General features: G+C 46.6%; 12 protein-coding genes across 12 annotated transcripts; 7 read left to right on the top strand and 5 right to left on the bottom strand.

The window, feature by feature from the left end:
* The first annotated feature begins 1077 nt into the window (after window positions 1–1077).
* V1508DRAFT_420580 (branched-chain alpha-ketoacid dehydrogenase) lies at window positions 1078–2885 on the top strand. Its single transcript, XM_066940768.1, has 5 exons — window positions 1078–1338; window positions 1386–1411; window positions 1461–2444; window positions 2490–2547; window positions 2601–2885. The coding sequence occupies exons 1-5, from the start codon at window positions 1186–1188 to the stop codon at window positions 2640–2642; spliced, it is 1263 nt and encodes a 420-aa protein (XP_066794808.1). The 5' UTR covers window positions 1078–1185; the 3' UTR covers window positions 2643–2885.
* A 120-nt stretch (window positions 2886–3005) lies between these two features.
* On the top strand, window positions 3006–4546 carry V1508DRAFT_420583 (glycosyl hydrolase family 61-domain-containing protein). Its single transcript, XM_066940769.1, has one exon. It carries the CDS (start codon window positions 3140–3142, stop codon window positions 4400–4402), a length of 1263 nt encoding a protein of 420 aa, XP_066794809.1. The 5' UTR covers window positions 3006–3139; the 3' UTR covers window positions 4403–4546.
* V1508DRAFT_420586 (NOL1/NOP2/sun family-domain-containing protein) lies at window positions 4462–6704 on the bottom strand. The gene is made up of 3 exons (XM_066940770.1): window positions 6071–6704; window positions 5936–6022; window positions 4462–5888 (listed from the first exon to the last, which is right to left on the bottom strand). Exons 1-3 carry the CDS (start codon window positions 6413–6415, stop codon window positions 4581–4583), a joined length of 1740 nt encoding a protein of 579 aa, XP_066794810.1. The 5' UTR covers window positions 6416–6704; the 3' UTR covers window positions 4462–4580.
* Window positions 6705–6811: 107 nt separating this feature from the next.
* Window positions 6812–7551, top strand: V1508DRAFT_420588 (uncharacterized protein). Its single transcript, XM_066940771.1, has 3 exons — window positions 6812–6990; window positions 7075–7165; window positions 7243–7551. Exons 1-3 carry the CDS (start codon window positions 6953–6955, stop codon window positions 7390–7392), a joined length of 279 nt encoding a protein of 92 aa, XP_066794811.1. The 5' UTR covers window positions 6812–6952; the 3' UTR covers window positions 7393–7551.
* On the bottom strand, window positions 7312–8449 carry V1508DRAFT_420590 (actin-related protein 2/3 complex subunit 3). Its single transcript, XM_066940772.1, has 4 exons — window positions 8301–8449; window positions 8181–8226; window positions 7691–8121; window positions 7312–7628 (listed from the first exon to the last, which is right to left on the bottom strand). Exons 1-4 carry the CDS (start codon window positions 8304–8306, stop codon window positions 7578–7580), a joined length of 534 nt encoding a protein of 177 aa, XP_066794812.1. The 5' UTR covers window positions 8307–8449; the 3' UTR covers window positions 7312–7577.
* V1508DRAFT_420591 (cyclophilin-like domain-containing protein) lies at window positions 8136–10088 on the top strand. The gene has a single exon (XM_066940773.1). It carries the CDS (start codon window positions 8489–8491, stop codon window positions 9938–9940), a length of 1452 nt encoding a protein of 483 aa, XP_066794813.1. The 5' UTR covers window positions 8136–8488; the 3' UTR covers window positions 9941–10088.
* V1508DRAFT_420592 (inorganic phosphate transporter Pho88) lies at window positions 9963–11105 on the bottom strand. The gene is made up of 3 exons (XM_066940774.1): window positions 10822–11105; window positions 10604–10722; window positions 9963–10548 (listed from the first exon to the last, which is right to left on the bottom strand). Exons 1-3 carry the CDS (start codon window positions 10994–10996, stop codon window positions 10273–10275), a joined length of 570 nt encoding a protein of 189 aa, XP_066794814.1. The 5' UTR covers window positions 10997–11105; the 3' UTR covers window positions 9963–10272.
* Window positions 11106–11387: 282 nt separating this feature from the next.
* Window positions 11388–12832, top strand: V1508DRAFT_420598 (Striatin family-domain-containing protein). Its single transcript, XM_066940775.1, has 6 exons — window positions 11388–11485; window positions 11547–11629; window positions 11685–11788; window positions 11844–11920; window positions 11987–12071; window positions 12133–12832. The coding sequence occupies exons 1-6, from the start codon at window positions 11431–11433 to the stop codon at window positions 12683–12685; spliced, it is 957 nt and encodes a 318-aa protein (XP_066794815.1). The 5' UTR covers window positions 11388–11430; the 3' UTR covers window positions 12686–12832.
* Window positions 12833–13142: 310 nt separating this feature from the next.
* On the bottom strand, window positions 13143–14350 carry V1508DRAFT_462826 (PIG-P-domain-containing protein). The gene is made up of 2 exons (XM_066942848.1): window positions 13838–14350; window positions 13143–13780 (listed from the first exon to the last, which is right to left on the bottom strand). The coding sequence occupies exons 1-2, from the start codon at window positions 13952–13954 to the stop codon at window positions 13211–13213; spliced, it is 687 nt and encodes a 228-aa protein (XP_066794816.1). The 5' UTR covers window positions 13955–14350; the 3' UTR covers window positions 13143–13210.
* V1508DRAFT_420603 (uncharacterized protein) lies at window positions 14183–16693 on the top strand. Its single transcript, XM_066940776.1, has 2 exons — window positions 14183–14685; window positions 14758–16693. The coding sequence occupies exons 1-2, from the start codon at window positions 14548–14550 to the stop codon at window positions 16453–16455; spliced, it is 1836 nt and encodes a 611-aa protein (XP_066794817.1). The 5' UTR covers window positions 14183–14547; the 3' UTR covers window positions 16456–16693.
* Window positions 16553–18006, bottom strand: V1508DRAFT_420604 (P-loop containing nucleoside triphosphate hydrolase protein). Its single transcript, XM_066940777.1, has 4 exons — window positions 17769–18006; window positions 17654–17718; window positions 17316–17603; window positions 16553–17263 (listed from the first exon to the last, which is right to left on the bottom strand). The coding sequence occupies exons 1-4, from the start codon at window positions 17885–17887 to the stop codon at window positions 16647–16649; spliced, it is 1089 nt and encodes a 362-aa protein (XP_066794818.1). The 5' UTR covers window positions 17888–18006; the 3' UTR covers window positions 16553–16646.
* A 114-nt stretch (window positions 18007–18120) lies between these two features.
* On the top strand, window positions 18121–19652 carry V1508DRAFT_420605 (FMN-dependent dehydrogenase). Its single transcript, XM_066940778.1, has one exon. It carries the CDS (start codon window positions 18218–18220, stop codon window positions 19541–19543), a length of 1326 nt encoding a protein of 441 aa, XP_066794819.1. The 5' UTR covers window positions 18121–18217; the 3' UTR covers window positions 19544–19652.
* The last annotated feature ends 471 nt before the right edge of the window (window positions 19653–20123 follow it).

The following is a 20123-nucleotide window of genomic DNA, read 5'->3' on the forward strand; positions in this document are numbered from 1 at the left end:
TGATGCAGCACAGCTTCTGTCCGATCTGTGCTACCACGCTGCGCTCAAACAGCACCTCGCACATACAACCCAAAGTTACAGCATTCCATTATTATACCGACAGACATCAGTAGGCCTGTTGACAATATTCGACTTGACGAATATTATTCGACCGATTATCGGCGTCGAATACGATATCGGCCAATCCCCCGGCGGAGGATACAAATATCGAATATTATTCGAAGCATTCTTCGACCGTCGAATCGACTATTCGACATATCGTGCCGATATTCGCTATTCGACATAGTATTACTAATCAACAGTAGAGAAATGAATTCAGTGGGATTTCAAGCTGCGCGAAGCCCTACGCCTTCGTATACAATTTGCCAGTTATAGCATTAGTTGTCCGATTTGCGCGGCATTTTTAATACCAGCGTCCCGCCCTTGAAGCCGGACTGAGATTAGTGCTGCACGATCTTACACTATAGAAGTAATTCCGGCCGTATGCGCCTTACCTCTGTGTTGACTTTGCACAAGATGACAAAATGACAAAACAAGAAAATAAGAAAATAAGAAACATGACGGAAAGGGCTAGAGTTGCTTCGTGACATCCATCAACATCAAAATGCGCATAGTTTCGGCCTTCATCGAATGTCTCCGCACCGCCAATATATCCCTCGCTGCATTGAACATTCTTCCACTGACATTTCTGAAGCCGGGACTGCTAAATAGTTTTTTTAAGTGAACAATTCGTTGTTATGATGGCGCTGATGTTAATCAATCTGACTAGACCGACGTGTACTTGACCATCAACAGCCCACAGACTATCTAGTCAGGAGACAGACTGAAGCGATAAAAGATTGCAAACGCGAATAGATTGGGTCACGATATAGTGTGCAGCAAGATTGGTACTGCGTGTTTATGGTTTAGAATTTGTATTGTTGTATACGTGGAGTTATTAGAATAAATTACGCATATCAGCGAAGTATACATTTAGGTATTACTTGCGGAAGTAACTACATTTATTGCAGAACACCTAACCCAATTGCTAAACCTTTCCCACACGATGCCCGGTGGTTAGCCGCATTTGACTCGGACCTCGCGAGTTCATCATGGTATCTATCACTCATTTATCGTCGGCATCCGGCGAGATATATATTAACAGGAGTTGCGTCCATTTGTGTATATCATAGAGAAGCAGGCAAAATGAGAATACGACGGAGAGTATCTCTTTCTGCTGATTTTGCGGTTAGATCATCGTCATGTCGACGGATATTCACGTGCTCTAGACAGCTGTCCAAATTCTCGCTCGAAGAGCCCGTGTTTACGAATTTTGATGTCAACCAAGTTATCGGGTTGGTATGTCTGCACTGTAATCTGCTTGTTGTAGCATGCTAACGAAGTAGTACGCGCGGACCGTGACGACCAAGTCGTAAGAAGTCATTGGTTGAATGGTCCTTGTCGATAACTGACGGCTGTAGATCGAGTTTCAACTTTCAAGACCTCATTCGATTTGGTCGTCCACCTATCCCTGACGAAGCACTTCTCCAGAACGCGCGCACAATCAGGGAGATTATTTTAACTAGTCTGTCACGGCGGACACTGGCGTTACGGAATTTGCCCTACATCATGGTTCTGAATCCCAACATTTCGCAGATCTACAATATATACCTACACTCGATCAACATGGTGTATGACTCCGGAGCGAAGCTAGAGACAAAGGAGGATAATGATAGGTTTGTGGAAGCGCTACAGAATATGGTCGATACCCACACAAACGCGATCCCAACACTTGCGAAGGGCTTCTCGGAGTCGCAGACGTACATATCTGGCGACATGACAAATAGATTCCTCGACGCGCATTTACACGATCGTATCGGTACGCGGTTATTGTCGAAACATCATATTGCTCTCACCAAACAGAGTGCACCGAACGAGCGGCCAGATTCGAGGTTTATTGGGCTAGTAGATACGCAGTTGTCGCCGATGGATCTGTGCCGCGAGATCACCTTGTTTTTGTCGGACGTGTGTGATTTGCAGTACGGTATGCGGCCGAGCATGAAGATCGATATTGGGCAAGACGTCAGGGTTGCTTATATTCCGGAGCATTTGGAGTATATCCTGACCGAACTCCTCAAGAATTCGTTTCGAGCTACGATTGAGCAGTTTTTGGAATTGACGCCCGCCTCCCAGTATAGAGTCAAGCACAGCCTGCAGAAAGAAAGTGCGGCATATCCGGTTGTGGTTACGATTGTCAAGACAGCCGGTGGAGTCGTGATCAGGCTGCGGGATCGGGGCGGTGGGATTGAGGAGGACAATTTGAAGCGGATATGGGGTTACTCGGAGTCTACATTTGAAGAGGAGGAGCGAGATGGGTTCAAGACACTGAATACGCCGCCGCCGAGCGTTACGGGAACAGGTGGGAGCTCCATGGGTGGACTGGGTTATGGTCTGCCTCTGAGTCGGTACGTAGTTCAACATATGCCTAATACAAATTCTAACATGGGCAGGGCATATGCCGAGTACTTTGGTGGGTCAATTGATCTAGAGACTTGCTTCGGATGGGGGGTAAGTGAACAATTCGTTGTTGTGATGGTGCTGATGTTAATCAATCTGACTAGACCGACGTGTACTTGACGATCAACAGCCCACAAACTATCTAGTTAGGAGACAGACTGATGCGATAAAAGATTGCAAACGCGAATAGATTGGGTCACGATATGGTGTGCAGCAGGTGTACGAAATATAAGTGAATGAGGTGTATCATATCAAGACATTACAAGAGGGCACGTACTGTGAATCGAACAGTGTCTTGCCTAACCAAACTAGTCTGACACTGGACGTTTACTGAACGTTTATTTAATTGCTTTATATAGTCGTAGCTAAAATGTAAATGTATGTATGCCTTCTGCAGGGTCGAGGTCGGAGATGGCACTGACCCTCGTGCGGCAGCGCGTCACAGTAATCAGTTTGAGCCGCACCTTCTGACACGTCTCGACGCGTGGCTGAATCTCCCCTGCATCAGTCGTTTTTGGGGCCCATGTATTGCCAGAGCCATGTCCGCAAAGGGGCGCTAATCGCATCTTTACTATTATATCAAGTATAGCACAGCCTTTCCTCTCGTAGCCGTAGCGATGCTGTGCTCGCTGCAATACTCAATATGGCAACACTACTGCCATTCATGGTGGCACTTAGCTTACTCGTCACCTCGGCGGCAGCTCATGGCTATATCACAAACTTCTGGAATCCGACGAAGCAGACGTACGGTGAGTGCATCCGGCCGTATGTGCTCTACCATGAGAAGAACCCTATTACGAACCGGTACTCGGACGAAATGACGTGTGGTCATCTGCCAGGCGCGGCAGAGTTCCCGAACAGGACGTGCAGTGTAGCGAAAGCGGGCGACAAGGTCGCGTTGCAGTGGTCCGTCATGGATAAGAGCCATCTCGGGCCAGTGCTAGTGTATATCGCATCGACAGAGAGCAAGGGAGAAGGTGAAGCATGGTGGAAGATCTACTACGACGGATACGACGCAGAGACAGACTATTGGGCGACTTCAAAGCTCTGGGACAACAGTGGCACTCTCTGGATCTCGCTGCCAGACTATCTTCCGACCGGCAAGTACATCATCCGTGGCGAAATTATAGCCCTTCATAATGCGTCATACATCGATGGCGCTCAAATCTATGTCAATTGCATTCACATCAACATCGATGCCGTGGCGGAATCAAGCACAATTGACATTAACACTATTCCGAAAGTCGCGTTTCCCGGCTATTACACCTACGACACGCCGGGTCTGCATCTCAATGTCTGGTGGCCGCCTCCTATCGGCTATCCGGAGGTGGGGCCGCCAATATTTACGCCGTCCACTACCTCGCTAGCTGCCACTAACATCATCGCGTCTTCCTCTGACCGAACGGGCGGCCCCTCACAGGGAAATCTCGTCGTTCAGCCAAGTAGCATGTCAATAAATATCGTGTCTCAGACGATGATCTCGAAGGAGTTCTACGAACATGTGACAGCTAAGGCAAGGCTGGTTTCGGTTACCGCGACTCCCTCGTCCAAGTTGCAATCGCTCCTTGCGACTGTCGCCGCTGTTTTCCCCGATTTGACCTGCTCATCAACATCGACACCGCCGACATCGACAATGACTGCTCTCGCCTCCACCACCTCGACTGTATCATCTGCCAGACGTACCGCTGTCTTTCCAGATCTCACCTGCTCAACGTCGTCCATGTTGTCCTCAGCTGCAACCACATTCCTGATTGCAGTCACCACAGAGACTACATCCCAGCATATACGTACACTAACAGTCACGCCCGACCCTGTGACTGTCCACTCTATCGTCACCGTCTCCGTCTACAAGACTGAGTACGTGACCAACACAGTCACTGTCGGGGACCTGAATATTGCTTACTAGTCGCGACATTCAATTGCACGAAGTTTGGGTTTTCTTATCGCGTTTTGTAAAATACCTTTACCCTTTCTATATCTCTTTGTAATATATAAACACGAATTAATACATTTTCATACAGAACAAATGCAATTACTACCTACTCAATCAATGCCAACAAAACTTTTATTATCCGGTCACATCTTTACGCCTTACTTGTCCCATTCGGTTTCTGCTCAGCAACCTTCATCTTCTTGAACTTCGCCACAAAGAATCCGTCGACGTTATAAGTGTGCGGATAATACCTTCTCGTTAGCGACAGTTTCTGGTTGAATTCCTTGCCGCGGAACGACGTGAAGCCTGGTACTCCGAATTCTAGTCCTGTCTGCACAAGTTTGACATCAGACCGCTTGCGAAGGGCGTAATCCACAACAGCCTCATTCTCATCCACAGTTACCGAACATGTGGAGTACACAATATATCCTCCAGTCTTTGAATTTGCGTCTACCGAGTCGATAGCAGCAAGTAGCAGCTGCTTCTGCAAAAACGGTAGATCGATAAAATCCTTTTCATTTCTGCTCGTCTTTACGGATGGATCCTTCGCGATAACACCAGTACCCGAACAAGGCGCGTCCAAAAGTACACGGTCGAAACCGCCAATCACGTGTGGGAACTGCTTGGCGTCGTAATTACACACCACCGTGTTCGTGCATCCGAGTCGGTGAATATTCGCTATCAGCGACTTCGTCCGTGCCTTACTGGCATCGTTTGCGAAGACACAACCAGTGTTCTTCATCAGTGCGGAGATGTACGTCGTCTTACCGCCCGGAGCCGCTGCCATGTCCAGCACCCGCTCGTTTTCTTGTGGTGCAAGTGCGATTACCGGTAGGAATGATGACGCGGCCTGGATAATGTAATGGCCGGCAAGATATTCCGGAGTAGCACCAATAGGCACTTGTGAGTCAAAGATTTGCAATCCCACCTTGGTCCAATTTCCGATCGGCTTCAGATTCACACCGCGATTGACAAGGGCCTGCGCAAGATTGCGTCGGCGGGTCTTGAGGGTATTAGTGCGGATCGTGATGGGTCGGGGAACCTCGTTAGCTTCAAAAAACTCGATCGCTTCACGCGGAGAAAACAGTTCAAACAGCTTGCCGGCCAAGAACTCCGTGTAGCCGTAATAGTTTGCAATATCTGCAATCAACTGCGCAACGTAGTCCGAGCGCGACCGCCCTGTTTCGCCGTATTTATTAAAATCGTCCAGAACATTCAGAATCTCCTGGATTCGTGTCCGTGAAATGTGGATATCTGGAGGCACGTTTGATGGTGCTTCAATTTCTTGACCTGATGGCAAGACATTTGTGACTCTTGAATCGACATTTATCTCGACATCTTCCTCGTCGACTTGCTCGAAATCGTCATCACTGTTGACAAACTCGTCTTCGCCTTCCGCTTGGTCTTCGTCTTCAGAGTCACCCTTGAAAGCATTTGCTAATCCCTGTTGATTCGCTGCCTATATTTTGTGAGCGAAGCCCGTATCAAGTACTTAAAGCAGCATACTTCTAACAGGTCTTCGTCGCCTTCGTCGTCACTGAACTTGGCGCGCCCTCGCTCGTTCTCGTCCTCCGAATCATAAACTTCGTCGCTCTGCTCGCGTTAGCCCTGGCAAAAGTCACACACATATAATAAACATGCCTCATTTTCATTGTCATCCTCAACTTCCTCTTCATCAATACCAAACTGCTCCTCCTCATCCCCAAACTCGTAAAAATCATCCTCGCCTGCGACCATCCGTTCTTCCTCTACGTTCTCCTCCTCAAATAAATCCGACTTCGCCTTCTCAAACACAGCTTTCTCCTTTTTACTTTTCACACTCGCACCCCTATCCTCACGTTTCCGTTTTCGACTCTCACTCTCATTATTATTCTGCTGAGCTGTCTTCCGAGGATCAAGTATACCCTGATAAAACTCATCCAGAGAGGGAACAGGTCCTTGTTTCATGCGGGCCTTGCGGCCAACTTTCGGCTTAGATCGGACCATCGTATAGTCGCGTAGTCTCAGTCAGATCTGTGAGGTGGTGTAGGCGAGGAAGTATAACTGTTGTCGTCGTCAACTAAGCAATCGAGTTATCAAAGCCTGCACCCAGAGATTTTGTCAGAAAATTTCTTCAATTGGGAGAAATAAGTTATTTGGTTTAGGGCTTGTTTTCTATGAATTTCGCGACCGTTCAATGCAGGTTATTCGGAGACGTAACGCACTATTATGTACTTCAATTGAATAATCCATAAATAATAGTCTACAGTTATAATTTAATACATCTGTAGTAATCGGTCAAACTTCAAAAATCAAGTAACTATAACTTTAAGCAAATATCCTGTTGCAGACATCTACCCCTGATTACGGGTTAGGGCTGTAGCTGTGCAGGCCTGCGACGTTTAGACCGCGAGCGTTGGACAGAGACAAATTTGTGACAACCATTATCAGTCAAACTTGACGAGAAAATACTTCTCGGGCTGAACTGAGGAAATCGGCTTGTCAGTGGACGTTAATATTGTAAATCATAAGTGAGCATACAAGATGGTGCAGGGAACTGTCAAGAATATCAAGGCTAAGAAGTATGTTTCCCGACATGAATGCTCGCATATAGAGATAGAATATTAGATCTCTTGGCGAGTGGAAAAAAATTAACGAATGATTAGAACTTCGAAGATAAGTGTACCCAAGAAGGCGGCAAAGAAGATTATCGCACCTCGAAAGAATTCTGCTATTGTCACGGCTAAGTTGAAGAAGGTATACTGAATTAATCATGGAATTTTATCATACAACCTTGCCGAGAAGTGTCAGGCGACGAGGCTAACTGAATATAGAAACATGCATCTGCAATCGCGGTCAATACGGAGCAACTCTTGTCCTCCCGGGTTGGACATCTAGAAGTACTTAAGGGCTCGCGACGAGAGATTGCCAAGGCCGACGCCATCAAGGCAGCTAAGGGAAAGAATGACAAAAACAAGAAATGAAAGAATAGCGGGAATTTTTGTAGTATACTATTTGGTACATAATATGGAGTTTGGGGGTGCCTGTTTAATCCAATTCTAGGCAGAATAAAGATGGCATGTATAACTCTTTCGATTTTAACCTAAATAGTACACAATGGTGACGTAAAGTCTCACACCACATCTATCTTACTGAACGTAGTGACTGCTCATGACAGCGACTTGTTCATGAAACGCCGTCGTGTAAAGGCCAACCAGTACTAGATTAGGATCAGTATCCTTCTAAATATACACTGGCATTATGCAATGGTGAGATACTTACCTTGCTGGGCTTATCGCCTTCAGCGTACACTCTCAAAATCAATCTGACCGCCAACTCCTGCCTAAACTGTGACAAGTACCCTCGCAATAACTCCGCCTCGGCTCGATCTCGTGGCGCAGCATACAAACTGTTTAACGGGAATCCTGGGTCGCCGGGAATAGAGAAATGCTCCAACGACAAGGTATTCAGGATTCGTCCAGCTTCATTGCGATCAACGTTTGCGTTCCTTGCTGATAACGCGGATAAACAATCCGAGATAAACAAAATACCGTAGATTAGCGCACGGTCAGCCGGGCCCTTGATTTCAAAGTTTCGAAAGAATGAGTTGGCGCGGAAAAGGTCGATGACTTCGTCGATGATGTCGTAGTCCTCTGACGTCGGGTATGCGGGACCGCGGAACTTCGTGCGAAGAGGCAGCACAGCAAAGTTTCCTGCCATTGTATATCGTAAGCCTCCGTCAAATGAGTAAATCATTGGATCCGATACGTACCGACAACCCTCGTGTCTGGTTCGGAAAGGAAGGTCGAATGATAAGCCTGCAGTTGTTTTAGCTGATTGTCCTGTTGCATCGAAAACTTATATTGAGGGTGATTTATCAGAAATAGCATACCGGCATTTTATGTCCCAACTATATTGGAATGACAGCACTGGTGCAAGTATTGGGATTAGTCGTTGGATTGAGGACGCTGCAGTGACTGAGTCCGGGATACAAGTCCCATCGCGGCGGTGAGCTTGCCCAATTCAACTACAGAGTCGTCAGAATCTATTTTGTTTCACTCACCGCGCACCAAAACCATTATGTCCTCAGCTCTGGAGCCGCCGACGACCGCGAAAGTGATTCTTCACACTACGAAAGGACCTATAGAAATAGAACTATGGGCGAAAGAAACGCCAAAGGCATCGCGAAATTTCCTGCAACACTGCATGGACGGGTACTACGATGGCACCATCTTCCACCGCGTCATCTCAGATTTCCTGATCCAAGGCGGCGACCCGACCGGTACGGGCCACGGCGGACAAAGCATTTACACGGATGACGGTGGCTTTTCGTCCGAGTTTCATTCGCGGCTGCGGTTTAACCGACGTGGATTGCTAGGAAATGCGGAATCAGAGACCATGAACGATAACTCGCAGTTCTTTATCACGCTTGCGGCCACGCCGGAGTTGCAGCGGAAAAATACAATGTTTGGAAGGGTTATGGGGGATACTATCTATAATGTACTTAAGATCGGCGAGGCCGACTTGGATATGGATGATAGGCCGCTGTATCCGACAAAAGTCACGCATACTGAGATTTTGGTCAATTATTTTCCTGATATGAAGCAGCGGAAGGCGCCACATGAAGAAACTGCAGCTGTGGGGAAAAAGAAGACGAAGAAGGGCACGGCTGTCAAACCGAAGGTGAAGATGTCGTTTGGCATTGAAGAGGGCGAAGAAGGAGATGACCGTGGAATCGCGATGCCGGCTAAAACGAAGTTCAAGATGAAGTCTGCACATGAGATTTTGAATGATTCGAGATTATCTAACGTGGTTGCTGTTGATTCTGTAGTCGCCGACCCTGGTGCGCAGTCGTCGACTGGGTTGCTCACGGAAACTGCGTCGGCGCCACCGAAGGAAAAACCAAAGATGAAAGAAGCAACGCAATATGAACAACCGAAGAAAGCAACTGATAGTCTCGATGCGGAAGATGAGGATCAATCAATTCCAGTTCAAATCCCGAAAGTGGAATCTGAATTTGACAGAATTAATGCGGAGATCGCCGCGATGAAGTCCTCCTTAAAAAGAAGAGCTGAGGATGACGATGGCAAGAAGGTTCAGAAGAAGCTATCGGCTCTCGACGAACAACGACTAAAATACTTATCTAAGAAGGCTCCCAACGTGTCAAAGAAACGTCAGCGACAGCAACGAGAAGCGGCCACCCTTGAAATGCTGAAGAAGTTCACATCTAAGTTACATACCGCCTCTTCGTCAGCCCCATTACCTCCATTCAAACCAAGCAGAAGCAAACAGGTCGAAGATGATGAGGAGAAACTCTGCGATCTCCATAATCTTCCCAATTGTCAGTCGTGCTTGTACTACGACAACCTAAGTGATGGCGAGGATGATCCTACCAGTATCTGGAGTCACTCATTCATTGACGCAAAAAGCCAACGTCGGAGGCCGCAAAGAATTTTCAGTCCTCCTCTCGAACCGAAAGCCTTCAAGGATCGCCCGCAGTCGAATAATCATCGGGAGCGTAGTAGACGTTAATTGCATAGGTGTGTGTGAGGGAATTGTTAAATCCATTTTTGCATCATGCAATCTATTGTATAGTAACTATGACACGTTGTATATTATAAACAGGGGTAAAGTATTATGTATATGGCAAAAATGTTGCCTTTTTCTAACGCGCAAGAAACTGCAAGCAAGCAAACAAGCAAGCAAAACAAACAAAATTTATAAATACACATAAAATCCCTAATGCATTATTCGCTGCCTTTATTTATCTTTAGCCTACACGATCATGATCTAACCGTTGATTGCAGCAAAACCAAAGTACAAACCAGGTCCAACTGTTTTCTATCATCGAGCTTATTGAGTTCTTAATCCTCCTTCGCACCACCGCTTCCGCTCTTCTCGGCCTGGCTTATGGCCTTCTTGTCAGTTTGGACCTCACCAGCGCCAGCAGCACCAAAGAGACCAGCAGACTTGAATGGACGCTTCAAGTCGCCGGTGGCTGGCTTGCCAAACACGTGAATTTGAATAATCTTCTGCTCGAAAGCAGACTTGACCGGAAGAACTGACTGCATGACCAATGGGTTGGTGTATCCAAGTTTGAAATGCATAAAGAGGAGGATACCGATGCCCATGAACGACGACTGTCTCAACGTTAGTAACAAATTGATATCCACGGAAGTTGGAGCGGCAACGTACGCGAATAGCTGAGCTGACCTGCTGCAAGTCATACTCCTTAACAGTAGTAGTGACCAGCTTCTTCTTATCAGAGCCGCCAAAAGGTTGAGCAGGTTCGACGTACTTCAAAGTAGTCAGATCTATATACGGTTAGTTTTCGCCCTAAAGTCATAGGCTCAACTTAGAATAATGTCCAACGGCATAACTTCGCGGAAACGAGCGAGGCTGAAAATACAGACCATTCTTCTTGTTGATCTGATAACGGGCGAGAAGGTAGAGCGAGAAAATGAAGACGTTGCTGACGAGGTAAACGACACGTGCATAGAAAACTACCATGGGATCCTCGAATGGGATCTTCTTGGAGACTTGCATGAGTGCAAACATGAGCACCATGTTAGTGATTGCGGAATTCATTTTAATCAAATATGCACCGAACAAAAATATGGGATATGGGCGAGTTGTACCGATAAAAATCTGGCTAAACAAAACTGATAGGCGATTTGGATGGGGCCAGTTAGTTTCAGGGCGGAGGCATTTTTCAGCACCTCGAGGAAAGCAGAGTGGCAACGTCGTGGCATAATTGCATAGTAGCTTTATTATTACCACTGCTTATAATCACATCCGCTGCAATTGAGACCGTAACCGTCACTCTGACAGTTTCAGTTTCTTCAGGGTCAGCAGTGAATGAACTCTAAATCATCGCCCAGAGCGGCAAGGGTAACGTCGCTCCATGTGAAATCCGGGTAAACACAAGTATCGCGTTCACCCTGTGTTGCTGTAACAATTGCACCCATTTCTATCTATTGCCATATAAAGCAGACAATCTCTGTGACAAATCCTTACTCTCCATGTCGGGTGTTGTTCCAAATAACCAACTGCAGCCTGCTGAGTACACCCTTCAGGGTACGAAGATAATTAAGTGAATCCAGCGATGTGCGGGAAACGTGGTTGATCTGTAACTTAGGTGTAATGCGGTTCTTACAAACTGAATGGCACAAGAATGAGCGCGATCGCATACAGTGGGAGATCGAGAAGGCAGAGATGAAGGTCAGTTATACTTGGGCATACTTGGGACTCATAAAGATTAACGTGGATCAAATAGGCTCGGATAGCACGACTGGAGGGGGAGAAAAGAGGGAACGAACGATTAATTGAGTCGTTTGTGAGAAGAATAAATATGCTTGAGAAGTCCCTAGCAGAGGAGAGGTATGCATGACGATCTCCAAAAGCGCATCAGACGGCGTTGCTGACACATGACCAGAGCAAAGTTGGGAAATGCGATCCCTGAGTCGATGAGCGAGTCTGCGTCGAGTCTCGATAAAAGCAACTTCAGATCAAGTATGATTCTCAGTTGAAGTCAAGACTATTATAATTTGTCCTTTTGAGACTAATACGACCGGCTAGCCTTACCAGATGAATTCCCCGTGAGCAAATCACGGCTAGAAGAATTAGAAAAGTCACGGGCAAAGTCACGGGAGTATTTAGATAGGTATGCAGTTGACAAGGCAGACATATTTACTTATGGACGCATACGCTAACGAAGTTCTCAGATGCTTACAAGAAGTGACGTACCTATTGGTTTTTGCTCAGTCAGTTCCAGCGCCGCCTCCTTCCCAGCCTCTAGAAGTACCACTATCGCAAATGCACATCACATCGCAACAATCGCCAAACTCAAATGGTATGGCACAGGAAAACGGCGATATTAATCTATTACAAAGGGCCCACGACAAGGAAAATCCGCGATTTGACAACAGATTAGGGAGTGGTGGAGGAAGCACTACCAGCGAAAGCAATTCAAGCAGCAGGTCGAACTCTTCTAGCAGTACTGGAGCCAGTAGCAATAGAGGATCAGTAAGTCCTGATCGCCACAACAATAATCGAATGGGAAAGATAATTGTTTTCGAGGAAAATATCGAAGAGCCTCAGCCCAGGACGGGATTACCTAGGATAAACACCCAAGTCGCAGAAGAGTCGGAAGAACAAGCGGGTGGCATTATTAGAATTGGCGAACCAATAGTTAGTAGCAGTCCTGTGGATGAGAATGAGAGTTGGGAATTTGATGATCGATCTTCCGCCGCCAATCCTCCACAATATGTGGATTAGCGACAATGTATTTTAGCATCTACGATTCATTACATAGGCATACATAGCGTTGTTGTTTAAAATGTACATATATAGCATTGGTTAGGCGGAATTAGGATTCGCTAGTTTTACTTAGAGTAAGGAAATTAATGGGAGCGTTGTAGCTTATAAGTTGTCACTTTTCTTTGTTCTAAACCCTAAACCCCTGAATCCTGTCTCGGGCCAAGTCGCTTGCAGCGTAGGGATAATGATCTAACGATCAAAGGCAACTGTATCAGCTAGCGACCTGACTATTCGCTAGGTCTGCGGCCACACTAGTTGGGCTTTTGAGTGGCGACCGAGTCGACAACGCGGAGCAGAGTGTCTTAATGGTTCCCAACGACAGTACCGCCAGATCTACGAGAATATCACGCCTGAACAGCTGGCCACTGGTTAAGACCGAGAACGCTGATACAGGGCGCAGTCGATGTAAGACTAATGAGATAGACGAAAATTAAAAAGATGACGCTATTATACATCGTACTATTATACAAATTGCACCTTTTTTTACTCATTCCCATTGATTCGTTGCTCGTCACCATGCCTATCTGCGTATAAAACGTAATTCACTGACTCTATCGGTAAATCCCACACTCCGTCCGAGCTTTTCCACAAATACTTGTCATCTGTCGAGATAACGGCGTACTCATCGGTAATCGTGCACAGCTGGTTCAACTCAGGTGTCAGGACCTCGACATTGTAGCTCATGAGTGCAACATATATGTACACAACTAGCATGACAATAAAAGATGGTACCGCAAGTGCCCACCACCTCGACGGGTAGTAGTATATTTTCAAACCATGCAAAACAGATTGAGGCAGAAATGCCCATAATATGTAGACAATGAATGCAAATGTACTAGAAACGTACAGAGCAAAGCCGAAGTATTCACGTTCTGGAGGGACGGCGTCACCGCCTACGGTGACATCTGATTCTTTGGCAAGTTTATCACCTTCTGGGATATCTGTGTCAGACTCGGAGATTGTCGAAGGGGTTCGCGTAATTAGTGAGCGAGGTGAACTGCGCCCGGAAGCAAAAATTGACGAAAACGCACTACTCGCAGGCTTTTTTAGAGGCTGTTGTTGACAAATTAGTATAACTTAATTTTAATCACACAAGTATTTACAACGTACGGCCGGCGGGTGATTGTAGAATGGCGGCTGTGGTGGTTGAAACTGCCAGAGACCCGACGAAGAAACAGTCTGACGTGGGCGCCTTCTGATGGAGGCAGACGATTTGCTGCGCTTCATCAGAATCACTGCCTCACGGCTTGGAGGCGTAGACGGTGGGTTCGACAATTTGAAGCAACGGCCGCTTGCGAAGCCGCACTATATTGACATCACGATGTTGGTGATGATGCCGGCCTCGTCAGGGGGCTCCGACGATGCATGATAAAGTGTCGATGGAGTGGATTTAGGGTTAGCAACCCACACGTTGCTTAAGTTTGAGCTCTGAACCCTTAACAACATATTCAGCAAGCTTTCGTCGTTGACTGCTAGAAATGTGGTGATTAACAACAATATTATTCCCATAGTAAGTTTATCCAACGAATGCCGAAGAGTAAGCCGTGAGCTTTCTCCCTAAGCGGAAGCGGACCAGCAGCAGTCGACCAAGACTCAAATGTGCTGCCGTAAACATAAGTAAGTAGCTTAAAGGTGATGCCAACGTCTGGTTGTGCACAAGTGCGACTAAAGACGTTTAGCGGAAGAAATTGCACCAGAATAATAGAGTTTCATTCCCCGGAAGCCATTTGTGGGCATGTGTAGTTTCATATCTCCTCATTGTCAAGGCATCGGCAGCTGGACCTTTATATCCACTATCATTCACGCCTATTATATTTCAGATGATGGAAGAGCCATATGTTTCCAAGACAGAGGATCAAGAAAGCGGTCCTGAACCTGTAGATATTAGCGCTCAGCAGGAGGACGATGGGGTCGCAGTCGTTGTTCCTGATGATCCGAAACAATTTCACTCTGATGTGGTAGGTTATATAACCCATTTTTGTATGATGTTTATGTATGCATGTATGCTAATTTTACATGTGGTTATGTAGCGTGAGGTGGAAGTATCAATGAAATCAGTAGCCTGCGATGAAGGCACGTCGGCTAAGCCTGAACAAGAGCCCGTACATGTTCCATCTGAACAATCTTTGGACGAGCAATTTCCACAAACGATAATTTCAGGTGCATCTATGGAGCATCTAGAATCAACTATGGTAGAGGTTACCGAGTCAATGACGAAGATTGACGTTAGGCCGGAACAGTCTGCTGAAGTTACTATTCATGCAGCGGCCAATAGTACTTTCGACAGCGAGCTACAGGCGACAACGAATGAAGAAACCATATTAGCAACACAGACCCTGGCCCCGGTAAAGACGAGTTCGAGAGCCACACAACCATCTCTTGAGTCCAGCGTTTTCAAAGTCAAGTCAGTTAAGTGGTACGATCCGTACGGCCAGACACGGGAGTCCCCCATCGTCCTGCAGAACGAAAACGGTCCATGTCCTTTACTCGCGCTAGTGAATACATTGATTCTCTCTACACCACCTGGCCAGGATACTCCGCTATCACGAATATCAACTACGCGTACCGAAATTAATGCCTTGTATCTCCTTGAGCTTCTCGGCGATCTCTTACTAAGCTCAAACGTTGCGGAGATTACCGATGTCAACAATGTCTTATCACTACTACCGAGCCTACATACTGGTTTAAATATCAATCCACGGTTTGACGGTACATTTCAGGAGTCAGAAGAATTGGCCCTATTCCGAGCGTTCGAGGTCGACCTGGTTCATGGATGGGTTTCAAATCCAGATGACAGCTACATTCACAATGCTCTAATGAAAGCAACATCATATGAAGGCTCGCAGAGTATACTAGTTTCTATGTCGGAGCTATCCACGAAATTGGACAAGGGTGAATCGTTAACCGCCAACGAACTTCTAACGATGGAATACGGTCGCATTATAGAACATTTTCTACATCAGACAGCAACACAACTGACTACTTTTGGTCTCAGTTTTCTGTCAGAACTGTTATTGCCAGGATCATTTGCGGTGTTTTTCAGGAATGACCATTTTTCGACGGTATATCGGCATCCAGACTCCAGACAGATATTCATGCTAGTAACGGATGCCGGATTCACCAGTCATAAAAATATAGTTTGGGAGTCTTTGAATGATGTAACTGGATCAAGTAGCTTGTTCTTTAACGGTGTTTTCATCCCAAGTGAGTTTGGCGACGCGGAGGCCGATAAGAAGGACCAAGTACCGCAGATCGACGTCGATAGCCAAGACGTCAGCCGCGCTACCACAGTTCCTTTCGCTAGTCATGATGGCGACTATGCGCTGGCTATAGAGCTGCAAATGAAGGAAGACAGAGAATTGGCCCTTCAAGAAGCTAGACGAGAGGAGCAAGACGCACGTCGCTCAGCACGCCGAGCAGATCGGCGAGCCACCCCCTCGTATCCACAACCTACAGGACAATTTGCGCAAACGCAGCCTTCACAGCACGGTTCGAGCTCACGAGGCAGTGCGGCCGCGGCGACTTCGGAAAGAAGGCCATCAAGGCCGCTTATGGTATATGCACCGCACGGTCAAGAAGCAAGAGATTTACTAAATGAGTTCCAGCCAGGGACACCTAGTGCGTCGTCGCCGGGAAATGCTCGTCGCCAGTCAAGTAGTCGGCCTGTTGCGACTTCGTCGTCGAGTAAGAAGATCTCATCTGATAAGGACAAATGCATAGTGATGTAGATACTGCATGATCTACTGATCAACACACATTTTCATTGGCCAGGAGTCGTTTGTTGCGGTTTTCGTGTGCTTTCGGTGTCATGGAATTTACTGTAAATATTAGAAACTAGAGTTTTTAATACATTTTGCTAATTTCTATATATGGTACATGTGCATATGTGTATATACAGAGTTACCACTATTAGGGCAGGTCACGACTGCTCGTATTCTAAACCACTCTTCATAACCCCTATCATACCACTTGTCTGAAGATTCTCTGAGCCGCCACTGGACAGCCGGTATTCAATCTCGGCTAATCCCATAACCCACTCCGTTCTGGTTATTGGTTTCACTTGAACTCGTTCGATCTCCTCAAAGAGTCCCTGCAATATGTCCGCAAGTGCGAGGCCATTAGTTTGTTTAATTTTTCTGACCGTTCGCAATGCAGTCCCCCACTCCTCGCTCATTATCGTATCCATTATCAGTCTTATATCAGCCGGCCTGGGATTGCCGACGCACTCGTATATGTCCTCTTCCGCGATTGGGGTGCCTTCAGCCTCGGAATCGTCCCGCGCAACATGACACGCCTGCAATACATTCAAAGCGCGACGCATGTCACCTTTCGACAGAGACAATAAGGCATTGAAAGCCTCGTCAGAGATACAGACGTTTTCTTTCTCGATCACGAATTGTATACGTTTACGAATCGAACTTTGTGGGATCGGCGAGAACCGAAACCGGGTACAGCGAGACTGGATTGCGGGCGTGAGCTTGTGGATATAATTTGCCAGAATGCAGAACCGCGTGTGTGTCGTATATTTTTCCATGACTGTATCTCATTAGTAACTGCTCAACAACAGAATCCTACAAGAATAACATACTCCGTCGTAACGCATTTTGAGCAGCGTTTGTCATAGCATCGGCTTCGTCAAGAATAATAAGCTTGAATCCTTTACTGAACATTTGGCGAGTTGATGCAAAGGTCTTGATCTGGTCACGGACGACGTCAATTCCTCGCTCGTCTGAAGCGTTTAATTCGAGGACCATGTTCTTGAAATTGTAGCCATAAATTTCCCTTGCGATCGCCAATATCGTGGAAGTCTTGCCGGTACCAGGTGGACCGTAGAATAGCAAATGCGGGACTTTATTAGAAGATATAAACGTTCGGACTGTGAACCAGTTAGGTTTGATCTACAATATTGGGACAGAATTTGCGTACTTGTCGATATAATGCTTTCATGACCAGCAACATCGTCTAGGCTACTCGGTCTGTACTTTTCGACCCTGTAGAATTGTTAGACGTAGAATAGAGGCCCCCCGGATGGCGATCTTACCATGGCAAACTGTCATCCTCTTTCCCCAAGGTGCCCACGGCCGACTTTTTTCCTTTGTCGAGTGTGATCACCGGTGGATTATCAATAACCATTTCCGTGTCAGACATGTTGAATGGCATTTACTACAATGTCGTAAACTCCATGTAATATACGGCAGGATCTGACGCTATAAGTTAGAATAAAAGTACCAACTTGGCGCGTCTCGGGGTCCTTCGACGCGTCGGGCGTGCACTAAGTACTGGACTACTTATGGCAAATCATGACAAACCTCCGCCAGAACTGTGCACTGTGCAAGATCAGCCATCGGGACTCGTGTGAGCCGCAAGGAGTTGTCTTGTCTAGAGCCTTGCCATGGCGGGACAGCCAGTTGCTCGATGACAACACTTGTTACCACGCCGTATTTGCGGTTCTGTGATGAATCAGGTTCCATTCTAGTGTAGCCAAAAGCCATGCAATTTCAAGAGCCTTGCTACCCGAGCTGGGCGGGCTACCAAACACGAATCTACAGCTCCCTTCTTCCACCGAAATTGTCTACAGATTCATCGCGATGGGAATCAGAAGCTCGGGCATGCATGCCATCCCGCAATTACAACTACATTTACGGTACAGCGGGTCAGGGCCGTACGCAGCGCGCCAATCTTGACGCTTTTTCCCGATATCGATTTATCCCACATGTGCTTTCCGGCGCAACTGTGCGTGATCTATCAGTGACGCTCTTCGGGAAGAAGTTTCCGTCACCTATTCTCGTGAGCCCGATAGGAGTGCAATCGATAGCTCATCCACAAGCAGAAGTCGCGTCTGCAAGAGCGGCTGCGAAGCTAAATGTGCCGTTTATTCTGTCGACCGCGTCAAGCACGAATATGGAGACGGTTGCAGAAGCTCATGCGGCTGCAAGCATATCTCTGGACAATACTGAGTTCACCAAGCCAGATCGGTGGTATCAGTTATATTGGCCAAAGGACGACAAGTTGACAGTCTCGCTATTGCGACGCGCGGAGGTGTCAGGATTCTCGGTTCTTGTCGTGACATTGGACACATTTTCTCTAGGATTCAGACCTGCTGATCTCGACCAATCGTATCTACCGTTTATTTGGGGTGAAGGCTGTGCCATTGGATTTAACGATCCCGTGTTCAACGAGAAGTACAGCAAGCAACTTGCGGGGCCAAAGCTATCTATATTTCAAAAACTGAAATTACTGGTAAAGAAATCTCGAGGTAGTATTAGTTTATTTTTTGCTCTGTTGTGGTGGCATAAAAAAGTCTTCAAGTCGTTGGCGTGGATTTCTGAAGTCTTCTCTGGAACCCACAAGACATGGGAAGATCTCAAATTACTACGTGATTGCTGGAATGGTCCTATTGTTTTGAAGGGAATTCAAAGCGTCGAGGATGCACACCTGGCTATTAAACATGGAATGAATGGAATTGTCGTGTCTAATCACGGTGGTAGACAGGCCGATGGTGCTATTGCGTCACTTGATGCGCTGGAAAAAATTACCGCAGATGAAGTAGTGAGGAAGTCCAACTTGACGATCATGTTCGATTCCGGAGTACGAACGGGATCAGATATTCTTACGGCGCTAGCGTTAGGTGCAAAAGCAGTGCTTATCGGACGACCGTACATTTACGGCCTTGCTCTTGGTGGGCAAGAAGGTGTGGAGCATGTGCTCCAGTGTCTTCTAGCAGATGCCGATATTACAATGGCAAATTTGGGCCGCAAGAATATTGCGGAACTTGATAGGAGGATACTAAATCTAGAGATTGTTGATGGTTCTTAAATCTGATTCTGCTCGAGGGACTTGCTATTGCTGAAAATTCAAGTTTTGTTTTCCAGTATTGATTTGTATATACTCCGAAAATAGTAAAATTGCGCTTTTAACTCTATGAGTAATTATTGAAATAGTAAATGTTATCTTCATTTGTCAAGTTCAATTGCTCATTGTGCATAGTGAATTTACCGACGAGCCTGACGCGCCTGGTTTGTTGGTAAGACTCCATATTCAGCCAACGCGTCAGGGCAGAGGTCAAGAGGTCGCGCCACAATTAATGGCTAGCTTGTCGCGTTACAAAGAAGTATCAACATTGCAGTCACAGCCAATGTACACAGGTATGAGGTATGACCGATCTTTCGCATATATGTCCGTCGTTTTCGCATAATGAGTTAACTAATTCAATCTTGTCGTCAACTGACGCGGCAAATTTAACTACCAGCGATCTCCTCACACTCTCACTCGACGCACTCGCCAAGCGTACCGGTCGGAACGTTGTAGATCTCCGTCGATTTCTCGATATTCTGATGCGCGAGTTAATGCCACCAACACCTACGCCATTGCTAGAGGCTACGGACAGACAACAATT

The sequence above is a fragment of the Lipomyces doorenjongii genome (genome assembly GCF_038497915.1).
Source record: "Lipomyces doorenjongii strain NRRL Y-27504 unplaced genomic scaffold V1508scaffold_38, whole genome shotgun sequence".
Classification (NCBI taxonomy): Eukaryota; Fungi; Ascomycota; class Lipomycetes; order Lipomycetales; family Lipomycetaceae; genus Lipomyces; species Lipomyces doorenjongii.

Bases quoted from the DNA above. Each gene is read 5' to 3' on its own strand.
- V1508DRAFT_420603 (XM_066940776.1), top strand. From the start codon at position 14,548: ATGATGGAAGAGCCATATGTTTCCAAGACAGAGGATCAAGAAAGCGGT. The intron at 14,686-14,757 runs GTAGGTTATATA...GTGGTTATGTAG, and splicing joins AACAATTTCACTCTGATGTG to CGTGAGGTGGAAGTATCAAT.
- V1508DRAFT_420605 (XM_066940778.1), top strand. From the start codon at position 18,218: ATGCAATTTCAAGAGCCTTGCTACCCGAGCTGGGCGGGCTACCAAACA.
- V1508DRAFT_420592 (XM_066940774.1), bottom strand. From the start codon at position 10,996: ATGAATTCCGCAATCACTAACATGGTGCTCATGTTTGCACTCATGCAA. The intron at 10,723-10,821 runs GTCTGTATTTTC...AACCGTATATAG, and splicing joins TCAGATCAACAAGAAGAATG to ATCTGACTACTTTGAAGTAC. The intron at 10,549-10,603 runs GTACGTTGCCGC...ACGTTGAGACAG, and splicing joins AGGTCAGCTCAGCTATTCGC to TCGTCGTTCATGGGCATCGG.
- V1508DRAFT_420586 (XM_066940770.1), bottom strand. From the start codon at position 6,415: ATGGTCCGATCTAAGCCGAAAGTTGGCCGCAAGGCCCGCATGAAACAA. The intron at 6,023-6,070 runs GCATGTTTATTA...TAACGCGAGCAG, and splicing joins AGGATGACAATGAAAATGAG to AGCGACGAAGTTTATGATTC. The intron at 5,889-5,935 runs GTATGCTGCTTT...CACAAAATATAG, and splicing joins GCGACGAAGACCTGTTAGAA to GCAGCGAATCAACAGGGATT.
- V1508DRAFT_420598 (XM_066940775.1), top strand. From the start codon at position 11,431: ATGTCGGGTGTTGTTCCAAATAACCAACTGCAGCCTGCTGAGTACACC. The intron at 11,630-11,684 runs GTCAGTTATACT...TGGATCAAATAG, and splicing joins TCGAGAAGGCAGAGATGAAG to GCTCGGATAGCACGACTGGA. The intron at 11,921-11,986 runs GTATGATTCTCA...ACGACCGGCTAG, and splicing joins TAAAAGCAACTTCAGATCAA to CCTTACCAGATGAATTCCCC.
- V1508DRAFT_420590 (XM_066940772.1), bottom strand. The intron at 8,122-8,180 runs GTACGTATCGGA...ATACAATGGCAG, and splicing joins ACCAGACACGAGGGTTGTCG to GAAACTTTGCTGTGCTGCCT. The intron at 7,629-7,690 runs GTAAGTATCTCA...ATCCTAATCTAG, and splicing joins AAGGCGATAAGCCCAGCAAG to TACTGGTTGGCCTTTACACG.
- V1508DRAFT_420580 (XM_066940768.1), top strand. From the start codon at position 1,186: ATGAGAATACGACGGAGAGTATCTCTTTCTGCTGATTTTGCGGTTAGA. The intron at 1,412-1,460 runs GTAAGAAGTCAT...TGACGGCTGTAG, and splicing joins CGGACCGTGACGACCAAGTC to ATCGAGTTTCAACTTTCAAG. The intron at 2,548-2,600 runs GTAAGTGAACAA...CAATCTGACTAG, and splicing joins AGACTTGCTTCGGATGGGGG to ACCGACGTGTACTTGACGAT.
- V1508DRAFT_420604 (XM_066940777.1), bottom strand. From the start codon at position 17,887: ATGCCATTCAACATGTCTGACACGGAAATGGTTATTGATAATCCACCG. The intron at 17,604-17,653 runs GTACGCAAATTC...ACTGGTTCACAG, and splicing joins TGAAAGCATTATATCGACAA to TCCGAACGTTTATATCTTCT. The intron at 17,264-17,315 runs GTATGTTATTCT...AATGAGATACAG, and splicing joins TCAAAATGCGTTACGACGGA to TCATGGAAAAATATACGACA.
- V1508DRAFT_462826 (XM_066942848.1), bottom strand. From the start codon at position 13,954: ATGAAGCGCAGCAAATCGTCTGCCTCCATCAGAAGGCGCCCACGTCAG. The intron at 13,781-13,837 runs GTACGTTGTAAA...TGTCAACAACAG, and splicing joins TCTACAATCACCCGCCGGCC to CCTCTAAAAAAGCCTGCGAG.
- V1508DRAFT_420583 (XM_066940769.1), top strand. From the start codon at position 3,140: ATGGCAACACTACTGCCATTCATGGTGGCACTTAGCTTACTCGTCACC.
- V1508DRAFT_420588 (XM_066940771.1), top strand. From the start codon at position 6,953: ATGGTGCAGGGAACTGTCAAGAATATCAAGGCTAAGAA. The intron at 6,991-7,074 runs GTATGTTTCCCG...ACGAATGATTAG, and splicing joins AAGAATATCAAGGCTAAGAA to AACTTCGAAGATAAGTGTAC. The intron at 7,166-7,242 runs GTATACTGAATT...AACTGAATATAG, and splicing joins TCACGGCTAAGTTGAAGAAG to AAACATGCATCTGCAATCGC.
- V1508DRAFT_420591 (XM_066940773.1), top strand. From the start codon at position 8,489: ATGTCCTCAGCTCTGGAGCCGCCGACGACCGCGAAAGTGATTCTTCAC.